The following is a 20687-nucleotide window of genomic DNA, read 5'->3' as shown; positions in this document are numbered from 1 at the left end:
AAAAAAAACCCCATCTTTGACATGGAACAGATAAACACAGGTAGAATTTCACTTATGTTGGGTTGGAGGCAAGTTGAGGAGGACATTAGTAGCTCTTGCCTTCCTCAGCTTGTAAACTGTGTTTTTCCAAATCAAACCCAAGAGATTGAACTGTGTGTCTTGGGTAGCTTATTAGTTGCTTTAACCATCTTATAACTCTCAGGATCTTTTGGGATACAGATACCTTGTAACAATATTCGTTTGTTTATTTATTTGTTTATTTGTTTGTTTGTTTGTTTGTTTGTTTATTGGATTTGTATGCCGCCCCTCTCTGTAGACTTGGGGCGGCTAACAACAATAATAAAAACAGCATGTAAATCCAATATTACAACAAATAAAAAAACCTTATTTTGAAACCAATCATACCTACAAACAAACATAGCATGCATAAATTGTAAAGGCCTAGGGGGAAAGAGTATCTCAGTTCCCCCATGCCTGACGGCAGAGGTGGGTTTTAAGCAGCTTACGAAAGGCGAGGAGGGTGGGGGCAATTCTAATCTCCGGGGGGAGTTGGTTCCAGAGGGCCGGGGCCACCACAGAGAAGGCTCTTCCCCTGGGCCCCGCCAAACGACATTGCTTCGTTGACAGGACCCGGAGAAGGCCCACTCTGTGGGACCTAACTGGTTGCTGGGATTCGTGTGGCAGAAGGCGGTCCCGGAGATAATCTGGTCTGGTGCCATGGAGGGCTTTATAGGTCATAACTAACACTTTGAATTGTGACCGGAAACTGATCGGCAACCAATGCAGACTGGGGAGTGTTGGTGTTATATGAGCATTTTTGGGAAAGCCCATGACTGCTCTCGCAGCTGCATTCTGCACGATCTGAAGTTTCCGAACACTTTTCAAAGGTAGCCCCATGTAGAGAGCATTTATCATTTATGTGTTGCGATAGACGCAGAGTAAGTACACGGACACAGAACTGGGATTTATGGGTCACATTTATTGATTAACTCAGGACCTGCAGAGATAAAACGAAGAGGGCGGAAACTACCATTCAAACATTCCTGGGCAACTATAGGGTGAAGCCCCCTGCTGAGCAAAGGAGGGTCCCCTTGGCCTTGAACTTGGCCTTGAAATTAAACTTGACCCTCCCTTGCTCCTTGCCATGCCCATGCATGTGGGGAGGCTCACCCACCCAGGTTGTTGTCTCTGGGCATGTGGTGGGTGAGCCCCATGGGCATCTCGCCTCCATATCTGGGCCGGCCTAGCCTTGTAACCATGGCGGGGAGCAGCCCATCACCTTTCAAATGGTGCCCAAAGGAAATCACACAGTTTCTGTTACTTCCAATTTTCTGCCCCTTACCGCCTCCACACGCCACGACCAAAGGGATATGAGCTCAAGATCTGTCCCAGAAGTCTTTTGATAATAATAATAATAATAATAATAATATGAAGAACTCTGTGAAGAAATTATTACATTTTCTGTGGTGGTAAACTTCTATTTTTACAATTTTATTATATGAATGAAGTTCAAAATGTTAAATGTATTTCATCAGGCAAGAAAGCTTCCAATTTAGGCTAAATAGGAACCTGGAAATCGCAACCACAAATCAAAAGAAAACAGAACTGTGAGAAGAAAAGAGTTAATACTTCATTGGCCACAATTTTGGGCTTTCTTGTTTCTAACAATACACAAGCTGCATTGGCTAGCTGAAAAACATAGCCTCCATTAATTTATAGTTCAGTTTTGTCTTGTCTGTCCTTTGATAAGTGTTCTTATTCTCCCTTTTTAGAAATAGCAATAGCATTTAGATTTATATACCACTTCATAGTGCTTTTACAGCCCTATCTAAACGGTTTACAAAATCAGCATATTGCCCCCCACAATCTGGGTCCTTATTTTACCCACCTCTGAAGGATGGAAAACTGAGTGGTGGTGAGACAGTGGTGAGATTTGAACTGATGAACTACAGCTAGCAGTTAGCTGAAGTAGCCTGCAGTGCTGCACTCTAACCACTGCACCACACCTTAGATGTTCTGAGGGACCTCTTTCTACTGTACATCTGTAGAATGTATACTTACATATATTTACACCTTTATATTTATTTATTTATATTTATACCTGCACAAATCAGAAAGAGGACTGAGAAAATATCTACAAACACCTCACATCCTGGACATACAGGGGTACCTCGTGATACGAATCCCTCGTGATACGAACTTTTCGAGATACGAACCCGGGGTTCAGAAATTTTTTGCCTCTTCTTACAAACCTTTTTTTGCCTTACGAACCCACCGCCGATCGCAAAAATGGCGTTCCGCTGGGCAGCGCTGCCCGGCTGTAACCTTCTGAAACAGCCGGGCACCTCCAGAACCTGAACCCGAACCCGAACTTTTGCCAAACTTCCGGGTTCGGCGTTCAGGAGAACGCTGAGAAGCCCCCCAGCTGTTTCAAAAGGTGTCAGCTGGGTGGCGGCGCCCAGCGGAGCGCCATTTTGCTATTTTTTCCCCTTGCACGCATTAATCGCTTTTACATTGTTTCCTATGGGAAACATTGTTTCATCTTATGAACTTTTCGCCTTACGAACCTCCTCCCGGAACCAATTAAGTTCGTAAGACAAGGTATTACTGTATACTGTTTCAACTCCTCTTCTCAGGACACCACTAAGGGCATTTCAAACCAAAACAACTAAACACAGGCCATCACTCTGCTGAACAGAGTGCATAGAATTCTCAAAATGCTGTCTTAATGTGTACGTGTATTTACCCACGTAGTACAACTGTATTACTATTATCCTTCTCATCTTTTTCTACTACCTTCTCTTATTGGTATCATTATTGTGATTATATTACTTTATTTTATGTGCACTTAAAGATTATGCACGGAGACAAATTCTTGTGAGTCCAATCACACTTGGCCAAGAAAAAATATTCTGTTCCATTCCATTCAGTTCCATCAGCCGTTATGAGTTCGTCTTAGAAAAAAATACAGCAATAGTTGTGTTAGTTGGGAGACGTATCTGTGATGAGATCTAACTTTAAGAAAACCTAGTAATGAACAGACTATTAATTAAATAGCAGGACAGTCTTTCTGAAACAGTAAGAACATAATGCCTGAAGAATACCATATAAGCACTGAAACCAGCTGTTGAGCAGACTTGTTTATGATTCATCCTGGCATAGCTGGAAATACAGTTTTACATCTCCAGCATTTCTTATGCCTGTGAGGCTTACGATTTCCCTGCTTAAATTGATTATTAGACTAGGTTAAATTAATACAATTGTATAGCTTTTAGTTTAATGTCCAAACCACATTACAAAGAAACTGTCCAATAAATATTAATTTATAAATATAAGAAACTCTGCACTCATACTGACTTCATTTTCTTTCCACCAAATTTGGTTTTTAGCATCTCCTTAATATAGTTTGCCTACATTGTTTTGCCCATACTGGATTTGCATAATGTACTAAGCCATAATACAGTAGGTTATGAGTGAACCCAGCAGATTGTGTCTTATTTAACTAAGCCGTTGTGGTTGAAAACAACAATAAAACCTGACCTAGTCTTGACTCACAATGATATTCAAAGGACAGGGCTTTCTAAAGTAATGAGCATTGTGTTGGAAACGGAGGAATATAATAAGCCTTTTCAGAATGTCATATAAAAATTAAATTAAAATTAAATTTAACTTCACTCCTCATCTTGGAGGACAAAATTTGTAATGCTATTACTGTCCTGTTTTTCCTCAAGCAAAGTAGAAAACGAACTTCAGACTTACAGGGTTTGCTATATTTTGTTTTCATGAGACCATTATATCTACTAATCAGAAGCTAACCACAGAAAGTAACAGTCCAAAGGGCAGATGCACATTTGGAATTAAATGACAAGGTATCTCAGAACGTTTAATCACCCCAAACTTCCTTTTGAACACTAGAACTGAGATCATAGCTTAAAAAAAATATATCACAGCCAGTTTCCTCTTAAACGCTTTTAATTTCTGCCAGCTGAGCTTTAAAAAATCAAATCCTTTAGCTCTTATTATTGTTAACAAAAATAATAAACTTTTGGTAAGTCAATTTACATTCCAAACTACAGTACTGTACTTCCCTTTACTGGCGGTGTACAAAGTACCTATCCAAAGAGAAAATAGAATACATTATGAAAGAGGAGCCAAGGAACCTGCCCTTGATTGCTCTGGATTAAACCTACTTCAGAAGATCATACCCACTTCCATTTGAGAACAGATGGTCCTCGACCTACAACAGTTGATTTAGTGACTGAAAAAAAGTGACTTAGGATGGTTTTTCACACTTACAACAGTTGCCACATCCCTGTGGTCACATGATCAAAATTCAGATGCTTTTGTGATCTTCTGACCAGCAAATTCAATGGGGAAGCCAGATTCACTTAACAACTTTGTTACTGATTTAACAACTGTGGTGATTTGCTTAACAATGGTGACAAGAAAGGTTGTAAAATGGGACAAAGATTACTTAACAAAGGTCTCACTTAACAACAGAAATGTTGGACTCAATTGCAGTCATAAATTCAAGACTACCTGTAATTATAATTTGTCTGTAAATTATGTATGTTTAGCATCCTCAAATCTAGAATTAGGAGACTAGCACTTTATAGGTTTGCTGAATGCCAGATGTTTTGAATAGGGTCATCAGTCCAGCAGCCTGTCTGCCCTCTACTACTAATGTCCTTTTTTTAAAAAAAGAACTCATGATTTTAAAAGCTTCTTGATATTATTTGAAACCCTCTGACATTTGGCAGTTTTGCTTCTGCAGCTCTAGTTCAAACCAGAACATGGATCAGATGGTTAGATATCTGCATGCTTCTAATCATGAATGCATTTTTAACCAAAGTTCCTTGCAATATACATGAACTCTGAAACCACATTCTTCTTCCATTTGAGCTTTGGAGTAACAGATTTTTGATTTGCTAATTGATCCGTTAATGGCACTGAGGTGACCCCAATGATTTTTATTTATCTGTTGTTTTATTGGAAGGCAGAAATAATGTCAGGAAAACTTTAAGTAGAAAAAATGAACACAAAATAAACCACACATTTTTCTCTTACTGTACTGCAGAATGTAGTGTGTAACTAAAAGTTCAAATGGTTTGAGTTTTTTAACGGGACAGTAAGGAATTTTTGTACTGCCTTGGAGGAGAAAACACTTTGCTTTTTATTTTGTTTGATAGAACCAAAGAAAGAGAATGTAAGAAGTCAGGACTGTTACCATAAAAGTAGATATGCAGAGAGAGGAGATTTTCTTTTCATAACCATCCTCTTCCAACAGAACAGAAAGCAGATGCTTGTTGCCTTTTTCTGAGCATGCTCCATTATTAACAATCCTAAACCCAGTACAAGAAAATAAAGGCTGCAAATAAAATGTCAGCACAGAAAAAGATTTAGAAAACTTGTTTGTATTTTATTATTTGCAATAAATAGGTTCCTATAATCCATTTAAAACTACCAGCCATGATTTTTTTATTTGATTCATAGTCCCTCTCCTTCAAAACCTCAAAAAGACTCAAGTTGAGCATATATATTCATTTTATGAGAACAACTCTGTAAGTTTGGCTGGCAAAATAGAGTCCAACATTACCTGTTGAGTTTCCACTACAGAATATTAGTTTTAATTTGGGTCTCCAACACTGTAACTTTTTATAAACCAACGAATTAATTTGCACAACACATTTTCAACCTCCACAATAAATAAATCCAGTCCTAGGTTTGTTTGTTTGTTTGTTTAATTATATTTCTATGCCGTCCAACTCCCTAGGGACTCAGGACGGCTCACAACAAAAATGAACTTGAATCAGTATTAAAATATTTCAATTTAAAATAATTGCAGCCATCCATACATTCATGGGCTGACCTCGCTAGTCACTCCCCTAAGATCAATGGCCCCAGGCCTGCCAATCAACCCTATTTTTAGGTTTTCTCGAGAATCAATTGCACTCTTATCAGTTGGAGCGATAAAAGAATGTTCATAAACATGAGAAGTCAACAAGCTGGTTCAATTAACATAACTCCATTAATAGGAAAGTAAGGCTTGATAAATGTTCTCATCTTCATAATACAAAATTTTAGGCTATATAACTGTGTCAATGATGGGTTTTAATTTTTTTTTACTACTGGCTCTGTGGGTCTGGATTGGTGGGCATGGCATGGTTTGGTGGGTGTGGCATGGCTTGGTGGGCATGGTAGGGGAAGGATACTCTAAAATCCCCACCACTCCATTCCCACCTCAATCCAGGGCAAGGATACTACAAAATCTCCATTCCCTCCCCACTCCAGGGGAAGGTTAATACAAAATCCCCATTTCCTCCCAATCAGCTGGGACTCGGGAGGCAGAGAATAGATGGGGGCAAGGCCAGTCAGAGGTGGTATTTGAATTGAATAGTTCTACGAACTATTCAAAATTTCTGCTACCAGTTCCCCAAACTATTCAAAATTTCCCCTGCCAGTTCTGAACTGGACAGAACCTGCTGAAACCTACCTCTGAACTGTGTACACAGTACAGAGTACAATATTTTATGCGCACTGTACCTTTTAATATGTAAAACAATTTCCAATTCAGACATTTCCAGTTTAATTTGAGGTCATTTTATTTCTGCTTTGACTATGACATTTCCTTTCATTTTATAGACTGGGTGTTTATCTTTTATTTCTCAGCTTTACAAAATATAACAATGCCTGATATGAGATAAGCTAAAAGGGAAGAGGAAGTAATTGTACTTATTGTCTGCATGAGGCACTTCATTATTTGTAAAGGAAGACAACATTCATAACTTAGCTATTCTGGGGCTACGGATGCCTTAGTCTAAAGAAAAAGTCTCAAAAAAACCAAAATGCAGGTGTCAAAACAATTTCAAGACTTAATTGTGTTTAGCAACACAACTGGTCTTTTCTTCTTTGGGTTGGGAAAAATATCCTCCCTTGGGTTTGAACTGCTTCTCATAGCAAATAAGAATGTTAATGTTAAAGAAAGAATTAAAGTAAGGATTATTTCAGCCCACCTACTTTTTTAAAAAGTTGAATTATATGCCAGTGGGTAAAGCAAGTCACTGTTGCTGATGGAAGAAAAGAGAGTAGTTTGCAAATTTGATTAATCCCCACCAGGGGTGGGTTCCTTCCAGTTCGGACTGGTTTGCCAAAACTGATAGCAAGCTGCTGCTGATGTCACAATGACATCACCAATCCAGTTCAGTTGGTGCAGACTGTGGGTGCCACCATCTTTTTTTTTTTCCATGTTTTTCTTCTTCTAAGCATGTGCACAATCTGAGTTTCCATCACTGTGCATGTGGTCACCATCTTATTTTTGGTCCCCCCCCCCCGGATTTTTTGGCACTGTGCATGCGAGCGTGTGCAAAGCGAGTATGTGCAAGGTGTGTGCACCCATGAGACATACCCACACAGAGTGGGACGAAGCAAACTGGCAGCAAGGTAGGTAGGAACGCACCCCTTAAAGCAGTGTTTTTCAACCAGTGTGCCGTGGCACACTAGTGTGCCGCGAGACATGGTCAGGTGTGCCGCGAAGCTCAGCAAGAGAAAGAAAGCAAGAGAGAGAGAGAAAGAAAGCAAGAGAGAGAGAAAGAGAGAAAGAAAGAGAGAAAGAGAGAGAGAGAGAAAGAAAGCAAGAGAGAAAGAAAGCAAGAGAGAAAGAAAGCAAGAGAGAGAGAAAGAGAGAGAGAAAGAAAGCAAGAGAGAGAGAAAGAGAGAAAGAGAGAGAGAAAGAGAGAGAGAAAGAAAGCAAGAGAGAAAGAGAGAGAGAGAAAGCAAGAGAGAAAGAGAGAGAGAGAGAGAAAGCAAGAGAGAGAGAGAGAGAGAAAGAAAGCAAGAGAGAGAGAGAGAAAGCAAGAGAAAGAGAGGCAGGGAAGGAGGGAGAGATAGAAAGAGAGCAAAAAAGAGAGGAAGGAAGGAAGAGAGAAAGAAAGAGGGATGGACAGATAGGGGAAGAAAGGAAGAGAGAGAAAGAGGGAGAGAAATAGAGTCAAAGGGAGGAAGAGAGAGAGATAATTTTTTTGTCCAAACTTTTTTTTAGCCCCCCCACTCTCCCCCCGCTCAATGTGCCCCATGATTTTGTATATGTAAAAAATGTGCCGCAGCTCAAAAAAGGTTGAAAATCACTGCCTTAAAGGACCAAACAACATAGACCATAATGATGAATCAGTCAAAGCCAACCTCTTTAACATCTTCTTCAGCTCAGTCGTTGTTAACAACAATGGCTCATGCCCAACATTTCCTAATCGCACCACAAATAACCTCAATGATCTTACACAAATTGATTTTACAGAAAATAACATTACACAACCTAAAACCATCTTTATCTATTGGACCAGATGGACTATGTGCATACTTCTTAAAAAAAGCTCTCCTCCACCTTGGCTGAACCTCTGAGCATAATTTTTAATAAATCTTTCAGGACCAACTCCCTACCCACACTATGGTCACTTGCCACAGTCATCCCTATCTTCAAAAAAGGAGATCCAAGCAACGTTGAAAATTACAGACCTATCTCTTTGTGTTGTGTCACCTGCAAAGTTATGGAATCAATCATAAACCAATCCATTACACTCCACCTTGAAGCTAATAACCTACTTTCCAATAAACAGTTTGGTTTCAGAAAAAAATTATCCTGTAATCTACAACTCTTACACTATAAAAACATTTGGACCACTCAACTTGACCAAGGTAATACAATTAATGCAATCTACATTGACTTTTGCAAAGCTTTTGATTCAGTTGTCCATGACAAACTTCTTCTGAAACTCAAATCCTATGGCATCTCTGGACTACTACACAATTGGTTAACAGCATTCCTATCTAACAGACAACAACTGGTCAAAATAGGAAGTGTCACTTCTCTTCCTGCTCCTGTTAACAGTGGTGTCCCTCAAGGTAGTGTTTTAGGACCCACACTATTCATACTATACATAAACGATCTTTGTGATTGCATCACTAGCAATTGCGTTCTCTTTGCAGATGATGTCAAACTATTTAATACCGCCGACAATGCTGCTACCCTTCAAAAATACCTTGACCACGTAGCAGAATGGTCTAAAATCTGGCAACTTCAAATCTCCACCACTAAATGCTTTGTCTTACACATTGGTAAAAAGAATCAGAATACTAAATATAAACTTGGAGGAATTGAACTTATTGATAACCCTCAATCTGTCAAAGACCTTGGAGTACTCATACCCAATGACCTAAGTCCTAGAGCCCACTGCAAAAACATTGCCAAAAAGGCTTTAAGAGTTTTTAACCTAATCCTTCACAGCTTCTTCTCTGGTAATTTTGAACTGCTAACAAGAACTTACAAAACATTTGTCAGACCAATCCTAGAATACAGCTCGCCTGTATAGAACCCACATTGCATATCTGACATCAACACAATTGAGAGAGTCCAGAAATATTTCACAAGAAGAGTCCTTCATTCCTCTTCTCACAACAAAATACCTTACTCTGCCAGACTTGAAATTCTTGGTTAAGACAACTTACAACTCCGTCGTCTCCGTTCCGACTTAATTATAGTTCATAAAATCGTATGCCAAAATGTCCTACCTGTTAACGACTACTTCACCTTCAACAGCAACAACACACGAGCACGAAATCGATTTAAACGAAATGTCAATCGCTCCAAATTTGACTGCAAAAAATACAACTTCAGCAACAGAGTAATCAACGCCTTGAATGGACTACCTGATTCTGTGGTTTCTACTCCTAACCCCAAAACCTTTAACCTTAGACTATCTACAATTAACCTCTCCCCCCTTTCTAAGAGGTCTGTAAGGGGCGTGCATAAGCGCAACACTGTGCCTACTGTCCCTGTCCTATTGTCTTCTTTTGTTAGTTTTTATCATTACTTATCTAATGTTTTATTTGTACAAATTATCACCCTATAATTGTTTGACAAAATAAATAAATAAAAACTCTTTTGGGATCAAAGAATATTAAATCACTTAAATCATACAATTAGCTAAATGTCCTGATAATTCTAGAGGCAATAAATGGAAAAACCATACTTTTTTCTCCAAGAAAGGAAAAGGGGGTAGAAGGTCATATCAGCTGTATTCAAATAGTTAGGACAGGAGGATAAATGGGGGCAGGCAAAATTTGGGATTGTATTTATTTCCTTTATATTGATATAAACTTCACAGTGCTCTTGTGAATTCATGTGCTGCATGGAGAATCAAAACCTTAGTTCTTAATGTCCAAGGTGTCATCAAAACAAAGGCTGACACTGAAATAAATTCTTATTCTTGCTCTAAAAAGCTCCTCTCATCTGTTTTATTGGCCATTGCATAAGAGATTGACTCCTTTTATAACTACTGAAAAAAGGAATTTGAAAAGTAGTGACAGATCGGTCCCATCTGTGATACCTTGCTGCCAATCTGCTAAAATTGCTTTCATAAATGTGTGCCTTAATGGATGTACACAGTCTATATTTAGAGTACCCCTTTATCCCTGACTTATCACCTTTTCTGCATGTGTCTTATTTAGACATATGGGTTCAGAAGAATTGCATTATCAGGCTTCAGACAAGGTCATTTTGAAGGTTTGTTATCTAAAATGTCCAATAATAAAAATTTGCTATGGCCTTGCTGCTAGGATTATGACTGATACATCCTAATACATACAACTCCTTCTTGAAAATGCCAGAGCTAAAAAATATATTAGAGCTACCAAAATCTGAGCAATAGTAGCTCTGGGTTTTTTTATTGATCTTATTCTTATTTTTAAAATTGCAGGGATTTTTTTTAATCATGAGTTATAGCTATATGCTAGCTGGGCAATATATAGGTTGTAAAAATAAAAAAAAAGTAACCTGGGAAAATATAGCCAATTTCATGTTTTCCCCCTTGGATTTATCTTGCAGAAATGTCAAGAAGGGTTTTATCGCACCATTTCAGGCAATTGCGACCACTGCCACTGCAATAACAATGCCTACAAGTGCCTTGATGGATCTGGTATTTGTGTGGTAAGTAACTTCTCTTGCTTTACAATGTGTGTGAATATCTTTGCCCTTATTTATTTATTTATTATTTATTTATTAGATTTGTATGCCGCCCCTCTCCGCAGACTCGGGGCAGCTCACAACACAATAAAAACAGTTTGTAACAAATCTAATAATTTACAATATAAAATATTTTTTTAAAAACCCATTATTAAACATTCACACAAGCATACCATACATAAATTGTATAGACCCAGGGGAGATATAAATGGTCGTTAGTATGATTCCTGTCATGCGAAGTGAGATATTCTCTGAATTTAGTAAGCTTACTTTTCTATCCTCTAGGTTTTTTATTTTTATTTTATTGTTGAATTTTTATGCTGTCCATCTCACTGCAGAATGATTCTGGTTGGTTAGGAGGTTGCCCTGAAATGCTGGCTCTCATATTGCCTTTTGCCTTTTGAAGACCACAAGCCTACCATGAATGCTGGCTCTCATATTGCCTTTTGCCTTTTGAAGACCACAAGCCTACCATGAATGCTGGCTCTCGTATTGCCTTTTGCCTTTTGAAGACAACAGGTCTACCATGAATGATTTATTGCATGTCCTCTATGCATACCGTATGTCAGATATTAGTACACAGTATGCAATGATGACATTTATGTGGTGATCATCTCTGCAATGTTTATTAGGTGTCATCACATTTTGCTGCAAACACCATGGATTGTATTCCAAAATGTTTGTATTGGACAAAGTGTCTCCACAGCTTAAACAAAATATTCAGCTAACAAAGTCAAATAAGAATATAATAATTTCATTATCTAGTGTTTTTACAAGTCTGAAGCTACAATCTTGTATGCCCTTACTTGGGAGTGATCCCCATACCATTCAGGTGGAGCTTGCATGCATAAGAATGAGCTGCAGAGAATTTAGTTGTTTGTAGTATTTATGTCATCCACTAAGATTCTAAAGGTTTAAATTCTCTATTCACTTAATGGAGAAATTTACATTTTACTCAAAGCAATCCTAAATACACTAACACAAAAATAAGCTTTGAATTCAGACACCTTAACTTGAGTAAACATGCAGGCAGAAAGAAATCTGAAGCAAGAATGCACCAATTAAACAACAAAAGTGTCCTGTCAAACCACTTCACAGAAAATAACAAAAATGCTAACAAAAAGATTAGCAATAACTTTGTGTTCAAAAAGGTTCTGAATAATTTTTATGCCATTAGAATTGAATACAATAGAATTTTTTATTGGCCAAGTGTGATTGGACACACTAGGAATTTCAAGGCATTGCTTCGCTACTTTGGGAAACTTTGGGAAATTTTGCCATTAACTAGGCAAAACTTTGGGAACTTTTAACTTTGGGAATTTTTGCCATTAACTAGGCATCTACAACCATTACTTTCCTTTCCAGATGGGCAAACTCTTATGTTTTGCACAGTAAGCTTCATTTTTTTCCCCAGAAAAAAATTCCAGCTACTGCCTTTAGGAGGTGGGGGAGAAGGTAGATGTCCCAGGATTTAAACCATCATTGTCATGGATTTTAAAAAGGCTTATATGGAATGAGGCAAATGTTTCAGTCAACTTATCCTTTGGTGGGTGTTTTTTTTTTTTAATCATTTTGTGGTCTCTGAAAAAAGGTTTATGGCTTTATTTCCTCTGCTTCTTTAAGCAGCACTTAGCAGTGACCCTGATCATAACCTTGACCTTTATAGCCCCCATTTTAAAAAATGCCTAAGTTGATAGTCACTGGCAATATAAGCAGTGTTCACCAGACCCTTGCCAACCACTTGTACTTCAAAAAGTTTGGAAATTGGAAACAGAGGAATTTTAAAATGTGCAACATAAGCTGTAAAGATGTTATTGAGCCTTATTTGTTATTCAGAAATATAATAACACTTTTTATACCCATATTGCAATTAAATCTGGGCTGGAATGTGATCTATCCAGCCAAGAACTGTGAAATGTCCTTAATATCTAAAAACAGAGAAAGCATCAGCTTTAAAGAAAATAAACCATGCCTACTTAAATGCCACAGATTTTCTGTAATCTTCATGTAGATGCCCATAAAGTGATGCCCAATCTAAAATAATAGCAGCAGAGACCTATTTAGTTCTTTACTGGTGCAAGCAGAGGTAAAATATATCTTTTTAAAATACAGGAAAAATACTTGTATCGGCATTCAAATCAGGATCAAACATTCAAAGCAGCATTAATCAGAATGGCTGTTTGTTCCAACAAAAATGGCTGTTTGTTCCAACAAACCCTTCATGCACAAGTGAATTTCTTTTTTCAAAAATAGAACAATCAAAAGAACTTGAAATGATTCTCAAATAATTTTGATTTTATACTCAAAATAGCCATTTTGGAAGATAGTGGCATAAAACTACCGTAAAACAAATAAATATTTTGCTTCTCTGGCAAATGTTGCATACATTGGAGAAATCTGCCATCTTTTCATTCAGAATAAATTGCTATTTTGAAATGCTCAGTGTATTTCAATATTTTCTCTGGTAATCAGTCTTTGCATCAAATTTGCAAAAATTGACAGGAGCAGAAGTTTCTAAAAGAAAAACAATAGGGGAGGGAAATGATTCTCAGGTTCAAAGATCATACGTAGGCAATCTTTGCTCACAGGATGACATTTTAAAACTGCACTCTTTTCTATACATGAAAACAAAAACTTTGTTTCTTATCTTTTCTGACAAAAAAGATAAGAAAAAAAGGGGGGGGCATTCCAACAAACCAGAATGAAATATAAGAAACAAAAACCCTGCAGAAGCCACAAAGAAATCCTTTTTACAACAAACTAAATGAAACCATCTTCTTGGATGGATTGAAATATGGGACACTGCAGCCTTTCTTTTGTTCTATTTCTCTGTAGCCATCTTTCTAAAGTAACCTGTCATACATCAGTATATCAGAGAACTACCCAAGTCTCTGCTGAATAAAGTGAAATGGAAGCAGGTTTTTTTCTGTATCTAATCTGTGACTTTCTTCAAGAGCCTTTCTTCAATCATTAAGAATTGGAACCATTCCTTTATACTCATATGGCTGCTCTTGGAAATGAATTGATAATCACAGGATAGTCAGCATGTTCATCGGTAAACTGATTCCAAGCAGACATCAAGAAATGAATCCTTTAATAATACAGATCTCACTGTGAGCATGATGATTGGGCTGATGGTAGAATGATGGTGGGACTGTCTTCTGCCTCACATGTCCCAGCGACCAATTAGGTCGCACAGAGTCAGCCTTCTTCAGGTCCCATTGGCCAAGCAGTTCCGGCTGGCAAGACCACAGTGGGAGGACTAAATAACCACAATGTTATTTAGTCATCCCTTAGGTACCTTTACTTAAGAACGCCTCAACTTATGAACTTTTGTAGATAAGAACTGAGTGTTCAAGATTTTTTTGCTTCTTCTCAAGAACCATTTTCCACTTACAAACCCGAGCCTCTGAAACTGTAACCGGAAAGGGCAGGGAGAAGCCTCCTTGGGGCCTCTCTAGGAATCTCCTGGGAGGAAACATGGCCTTCACCCTCCCTGTGATTTCCTCAATAGCACGCATGATTTGCTTTTACACTGATTATTATGGGAAAAATTGCTTCTACTTACAAACTTTTCTATTTAAGAAGCTGGTCACGGAACAAATTAAGTTCATAAGTAGAGGTACCACTGTACTGGGCTTTATTTTTTTACTTGTTTTTATCCTATGTATTGGTATATTTTAGTTTACTAGGAGAAGGGCAGCCTATAAATTAAATAAATAAATGAATAAATGAATGAATGAATGAATGAATAAATAAATAAATAAATAAATAAATAAATAAATTGGTTAGGAAAGGGATGTTAAACTGGTGACCTGCGGGCCAGATGCGTCATACGCAGGGCACACCCACCCCAGCTCCCCAAACATGAGGAAAACATCACAAAATATCATGTGATGGCAATGTGACATGACAGGTTTGACACCTGTGGTTTAGAACATGAAAGGACTACATTGAGCAGCTCTCAACAGGTCGCAGAAATATGCCTTTCAACATTATATCTGGCAAACAATTTGGTTGGTGCTTTGTTAGCAAGCTTGACACGTTCAGCTTCAAAAGTTCCAAATACAATTCTAAAATCTTATTTTTATCCATCAATAAACACCAGATCACCACATCAGCACCAAGGTCCCTCAGGCTGATTGCCAAGGGGGTTCACTTCAATCATTTCTAGGCCGTCAGAATAAGAAATTCTTACGTGTTTCTGTTCCTTCTCTCGCTTTCTCATGTCACAGGATTGCCAAAGAAACACAACTGGAGACCACTGCGACCGATGTCCAGAAGGCTATCTGGGTGATGTGACCAGAGGAGCACCCAGCTTCTGCCAGCCTTGTCCTTGTCCCTTGCCTCGGGTGGCCAAGTAGGCAAACTAATATTTATTTTCACATGGTGTTAATTATTATAGCCATCCCTCCTGCTGATGAAAAAATTACCCAATATTAAAGTTCATTGCACTTTAATCTGCCTTAAAAAATTATATTAGTATGGGTTGCCTAATAATGCATATATTATACTTAATCTTTTTTTTTCTTTTATTCTGTGATCTACCTTGTGTGTGCTTGCCTGACCCCCTTTGGGTCAGTTTTGATTCCTAAAGGGTTTGCCATTGCTTCTTTCGTTCGATTGAAGGAAAGTGATTGGCCCAAAGTCACTGGTTGGTTTTGTGTCTAAGGTTATATTAGAACTCACAGTCTCCTGGTTTCTAACCACTGCACCAAAGTGGAGGGAAAGAATTTATAGTACAAATGTGCCTTGAAAAAGAAGTACCGTATTTTTCGCTCCATAAGACGCAGTTTTTTTCCTCCCAAAGTAGGAAGAAAAATCAGCCCCGTCTTATGGAGCGAAGATGCAGGCAGGGAGGGGGGGGAGGCTGCGAACTCGGAAGTGCCATCCCGCCGGCTGGCTGGCTAGCTGCTGCCTGGCCCCCTCCCTCCCGGAGGAGGGTCTCCCTCCGCACCACCAGCGGCGCTCCCCCCGCCAGCCAGCCAGCCAAGCCCCGCGCCCGCCAGAACCGGCTCCTCGCTCTCCTCCCGCCGCCCACCGCATTTGCAGGAGGTGGGGAGGGTCGGGCGGCTCGCCAAGGCCAGGAGGGACGCCGCTGCCCCCCCTTCCCTCTCTCCGCCCGCCGCTGCGCCTCCTTGACGCTGAGAGGAAATGCCGGCAAAGGTTTTTCTCAGCGGAGGTCTTCAATGTCGGGGGCGCACGGGCGGTTGCGCGCGCTCCCTATCTCCCTGCTAGCCCACTCGGAATATTCAAAATAAGAAAAGCCTTTGCCGGCTTTTCTTATTTCCGAGTGGGCTAGCAGGGAGATAGGGAGCGCGCGCAACCGCCCGAGCGCCCCCGACATTGAATATCACCTTCGCCGGCCCCGCCTCTCCTGCAACCCCCTTGCTGGGAGCCCGGGAAGAAAGGGCTCTCAGCAAAGGTGAGGCGGGCAGGGCGTGCGCGCGTCACCGCTGAGAAGAACAGAGAGAGAACGAGAGTGAGTGAGAGCAACAGACAGCAAGATAGAGAGAAAGTGAGAAAGAGAGAGTGAGAGAAAGGGGGGAGAGAAAGAGATAGCAAGAGAGAGAGAACAAGAGAAAGAAAGAGTGTGAGAAAGAAAAAAAGAGAGAAAGAGTGAGAGATAGAGAAAGCAAAAGAGACAGAAAGAAAACAAGAGAGAGAAAGTGAGAAGAAGAGAGAGAAAGAGGGGGAGAGAGAGAGAAAGAGAGAGGGGGAGAGAGAGAAAGAGAGGGAGAGGGAGAAAGAGAGAGGGAGAAGGGGGAGAGGGGGGAGAGAAAGAGAGAGGGAGAGGGGGGAGAGATAGCAAGAGAGGGAGAGAGAGAGAAAGAGAGAGGGAAAGGGGGAGAGAGGGGGGAGAGAAAGAGAGAGGGAGGGAGAGAGAGGAGATAAAGGAAGAGGAGAGAGAGAAAGGAAGAGAAAGAAAGAAAGAGGGATAGAAAGAGAGAGAGAGTGAGAGATGCTCAGTGAGCCTTTCTTTGAAGTTGCCTTTCTTTCTTTCTTTCTTTCTTTCTTTCTTTCTCTCTTTCTTTTTCTCTCTTGCTCTCTTGCTCTTTCATTCTTTTTTCTTTCTCTTGCTTTTTCTTTCTCTTGCTTTCTCTCCTTCCTTCCCTTCTTCCATTTCTTTCATTCCCCCTCTCTATTTTTATTTCTCTTTCATTTTCTTTCTTTCTCTCTTTCTTGCTCTTTTTCTTTCTCTCTTTTACCTTCCCTTCCTCTATTTCTTCTTTTCTTTCTCCTTCCTACCTTCTTCCCTCCCTCCCTCCCTCCCTTCAGTCCTTCCTCTCTTACTCTCCCCTTTCATAAGTTTCCTTGCTTCCTTCCTCTGTTCCTGTCCCTTCCCCCTTTCTTTCTTTCTTTCTTTCCTTCCTTCCTTCCTTTCCTCCCTCCATTTCTTGCTTTCCTTTTCCTTCCTCCCTTCTTTCCTCCCTCACTCCTTTCTTTCACTCCTTCCTCTCTTCCTCTCCCCTTTTTGGCTCAAAATATTTTTTTTTCTATTTTCCTCCTCTAAAATCTAGGTGCGTCTTATCAGCAGGTGCGTCTTATAGAGGAACTAGTTTAATCTTCTGATTAGGAGCACATTTGGGTACAGATATTTTCAGGAAAATATACCTCAAATCTTCAGACAGGACTTTTCAGATATATTACAGAACATGGCAGCAATGCAGACTAATAGAAACGTTAAGGAAGTTTACATATGTAAAATACATGTGATATATCCAGCCAAAGTATTCAGTATTCTGAATGAAATCCTTAAGAGCCCAGCATTATGACAATGAATGGAAACTCTACACTTATATTCATGGACTAAATAATCCATGATTATTATTTCATTATTTCAGAGAGATTTTGCTTTCAAGAGTGTCAAAGCTTGTAAAGAAGTTGATAAATTCTTCAAAATTCAGGGATGTAGTCATACGCTCAAAGTAGCCCATGTTGAATGGTATGGGGTAGGCAAAGTTGACTCTTCTCTAGCATGTGGACTTCAACTCCCAGAATTCCTGAAGTACATGATTGGCTCAGGAATTCTGGAAGTTGAGGTCCACAAGTCATAGAAGAGCCAACTTTGCCTACCCCTAGATAACACAATCAAACATCAGGAATTGACCACAGGAAATGTTTTGTGACATTTTGTATTATGTCATAAAATGCTTTATAATCATTTTTGTCATAAAAGTTTTATAACATTTCCCTAATTCCAATTCCATTGGGGTTATGGGTCCTGGATTGGAGCACATTCCATAAGTATGATCATTCAAGTAAGACCGATGCAAAAAGTGTTACTCTATGATGCACCATTTCATCCAGTTAAAGGTTACAGATACAAGACATTTACTAATATATAGATAACATAGAATTCATGGTCATTCATCTCGCACAAACACTGAATAGTTTTAAGATCCCAAGATCCTAATAAATTGTCACTTCTTATCCTTATAATTTCCATTTCAGTAGCAGCCTGGTTTCATACAATTTTCGTAACCTTTAAGCTGACAGACTGCACGGATGGTGTAGTCTTGCTTCCAAGGCATTTATTACCTTTTTATTCCATGAATTTGTACATATTGCTTACATTGCAAAAACTACATTGTGGAAGACAGATGTTGAAACTGTAAAAGATCAAGTTAAAAAAATCCTTTCCTACTTCTTTCCCTTTGGTAGATATGTTAAAGTGCAATTAACTGTATGGTTTTTTTAAAAGGTTTCACAATTTATAGTACTCTATGCCTAATGTGGATAAAGGGCTAGTGACATTTGGGATCTTTTCCAATGGGTGGAGATAAAGCCATTTGGTTTGTCTCTTAGATTTAAAGATTTTATAACAAGGATAAAAGATGAACACAACAAAGAAAATATTTGTACAAGGGGAAAAAATGGATATAAAAGTTTATGGGAAAGAATTACATTTACTCAGCTAAATTTATGAGAATGTTTTTAGCTATGTCCTAAGGTCCTGTTATTGCTTTTTGTGACCTTCTGACAAGCAAAGCCAATGGGGAAGCCAGATTCACTTAACAACCAGATTATTAATTTATCAACTGCAGTGATTCATTTGTCAACTGTGGCAAGAAATGAGGTAAAAACTCATTTAACAAATGTCTCACTTAAGAACAGAAATTTTGGGGCTCAATTGTGGTCGTAAGTTGAGGATTACTTGTATTGTTGATTGCATGCCACAAAATTATGTCATTTCTTTAAAGCAGCGTTTCCCAACCAGTGTGCCGCGGGACATGGTCAGGTGTGCCGCGAGCCCGGCCTGGCTGGAGCTTCCCTGGCTGTGATGGGAAGTGAACTTTTGGGGCTCGGTGGGAGGGCGCCGGCCACTATTGTTTCTAAGCTGCGTGGGCGTGCGCACACAGTCATTAGGAACCCCCCCCCCGCAGAAATTTGTGAAGTGGCGCAAAGCCACGCAGTCCTGAATCGCTCCCTTCTCCGGCCAACAAAGTCGGCTGCCCGGGAAAGCGTCGCCTTTGAAAAGCGCTGAGGTTTCGCTGAGGACCGCAGCGGAGTCTCTTGGCAGGGCTCTGCCTCGAGACCCCTTCAACCCTCCCAGAGGTCGCTTCAATGCGATCGGATCGAGTCCGGATGGCTCGATCCTAGAACAGGGGATTCCCCTCTGTCCAGAGAGCCATCGCCGAGGCTCCGGGGACAGAGGGTTTGTCCTGCAGCTCTGGTGCAGGGAGCACCGGTCCTCTTTCGAGAGGACACGGCCATTGCGAGCCCACCTAACCAGCGGGAAGCAAGAAATACTAGAAAGTAAAAAGCAGAGAGATTAAACAACTGAAACATCTGAAAAGGGAATACTTCAAAAGAAGCTACAATTAAGGTAAAAAACTTCTATGTTCCATGTTAAGTAAGAAGATTGAAATATAAGAAAAAGGAGAATTGAGAGTTTAAACGAAGGTGAAAGAGAAAGTTGTTAAAATAACATTGTATCCAGGCGCGATCTAACTGCCGGAACTTACTCTTAACACTTTCACTCGTTTGGAACTGTAAAATTTCTGCAATCAAGGGGATCCAGAGGATTTTAAAAATGAGACACTAAAGGATTTATTATATACAAAATGATATTATTTGGTTGAAAAAAAAAAATTTCTGCTTCCCTTTTTGAAGTAATTGGTTATGAAACATTGCAAAATGAAGTCCGGGCTGGGATTTTTCTAGCGGAAGGACCAGGACTGCTCACCATCTATTTACGACTTCTGAATAAATATATAAAGAAAAAACTTTTTTCCTATACTTGAGATCTTCAAAATTTGGACTATTTGATTGTCATTATCTGGATTACTTTATTGGAGCATTTCGTTTGGATTTCGTTTGGATTAATAGCGGTTTTGGATTAACAGCGGTTTCGTTGGATTTGCAGCGGAGAGATTTTTCCTGGGCTGTGAGAGACGGACCGACTTCATTTTAACTTTGTGAAATTAAATTGCATTTGTTTGGAAAAAGCTTTATAAATTTCTAAAAGACTATACTCCTCTTTAAATTACGGAATACCCTTGCAGCTTTTACTAAGGTGTTTCTGACAACAAACTAGACCTTCAATCAAATCATCCTATTATAACTGGAATATTAATAATTGTTTTTTCCTTTTTGCGTTTTTCCTCTGATAACTTTAACTTTTGAATTTCAATTTTATATTACATTACATTATAATTAATCTTGGTTT

At 39.3% G+C, this 20687-nt stretch overlaps 1 protein-coding gene across 1 annotated transcript in view; it reads left to right on the top strand.

Moving 5' to 3' along the window:
* Positions 1-20687, top strand: part of LAMA4 (laminin subunit alpha 4) — a 124117-nt gene that overhangs the window by 20649 nt on the left and 82781 nt on the right. The window contains exons 2-3 of the mRNA XM_070733359.1: positions 10877-10978; positions 15250-15374. Of these exons, the coding sequence (XP_070589460.1) occupies positions 10877-10978; positions 15250-15374 (227 nt within the window). The remainder of the gene's footprint in view (positions 1-10876; positions 10979-15249; positions 15375-20687) is intronic.

The sequence above is a fragment of the Erythrolamprus reginae genome, chromosome 1, assembly GCF_031021105.1.
Source record: "Erythrolamprus reginae isolate rEryReg1 chromosome 1, rEryReg1.hap1, whole genome shotgun sequence".
Classification (NCBI taxonomy): Eukaryota; Metazoa; Chordata; class Lepidosauria; order Squamata; family Dipsadidae; genus Erythrolamprus; species Erythrolamprus reginae.
The sequence above is the reverse complement of the archived record's forward strand: the minus strand, read 5'-3'. Positions and strand labels throughout refer to the sequence as shown.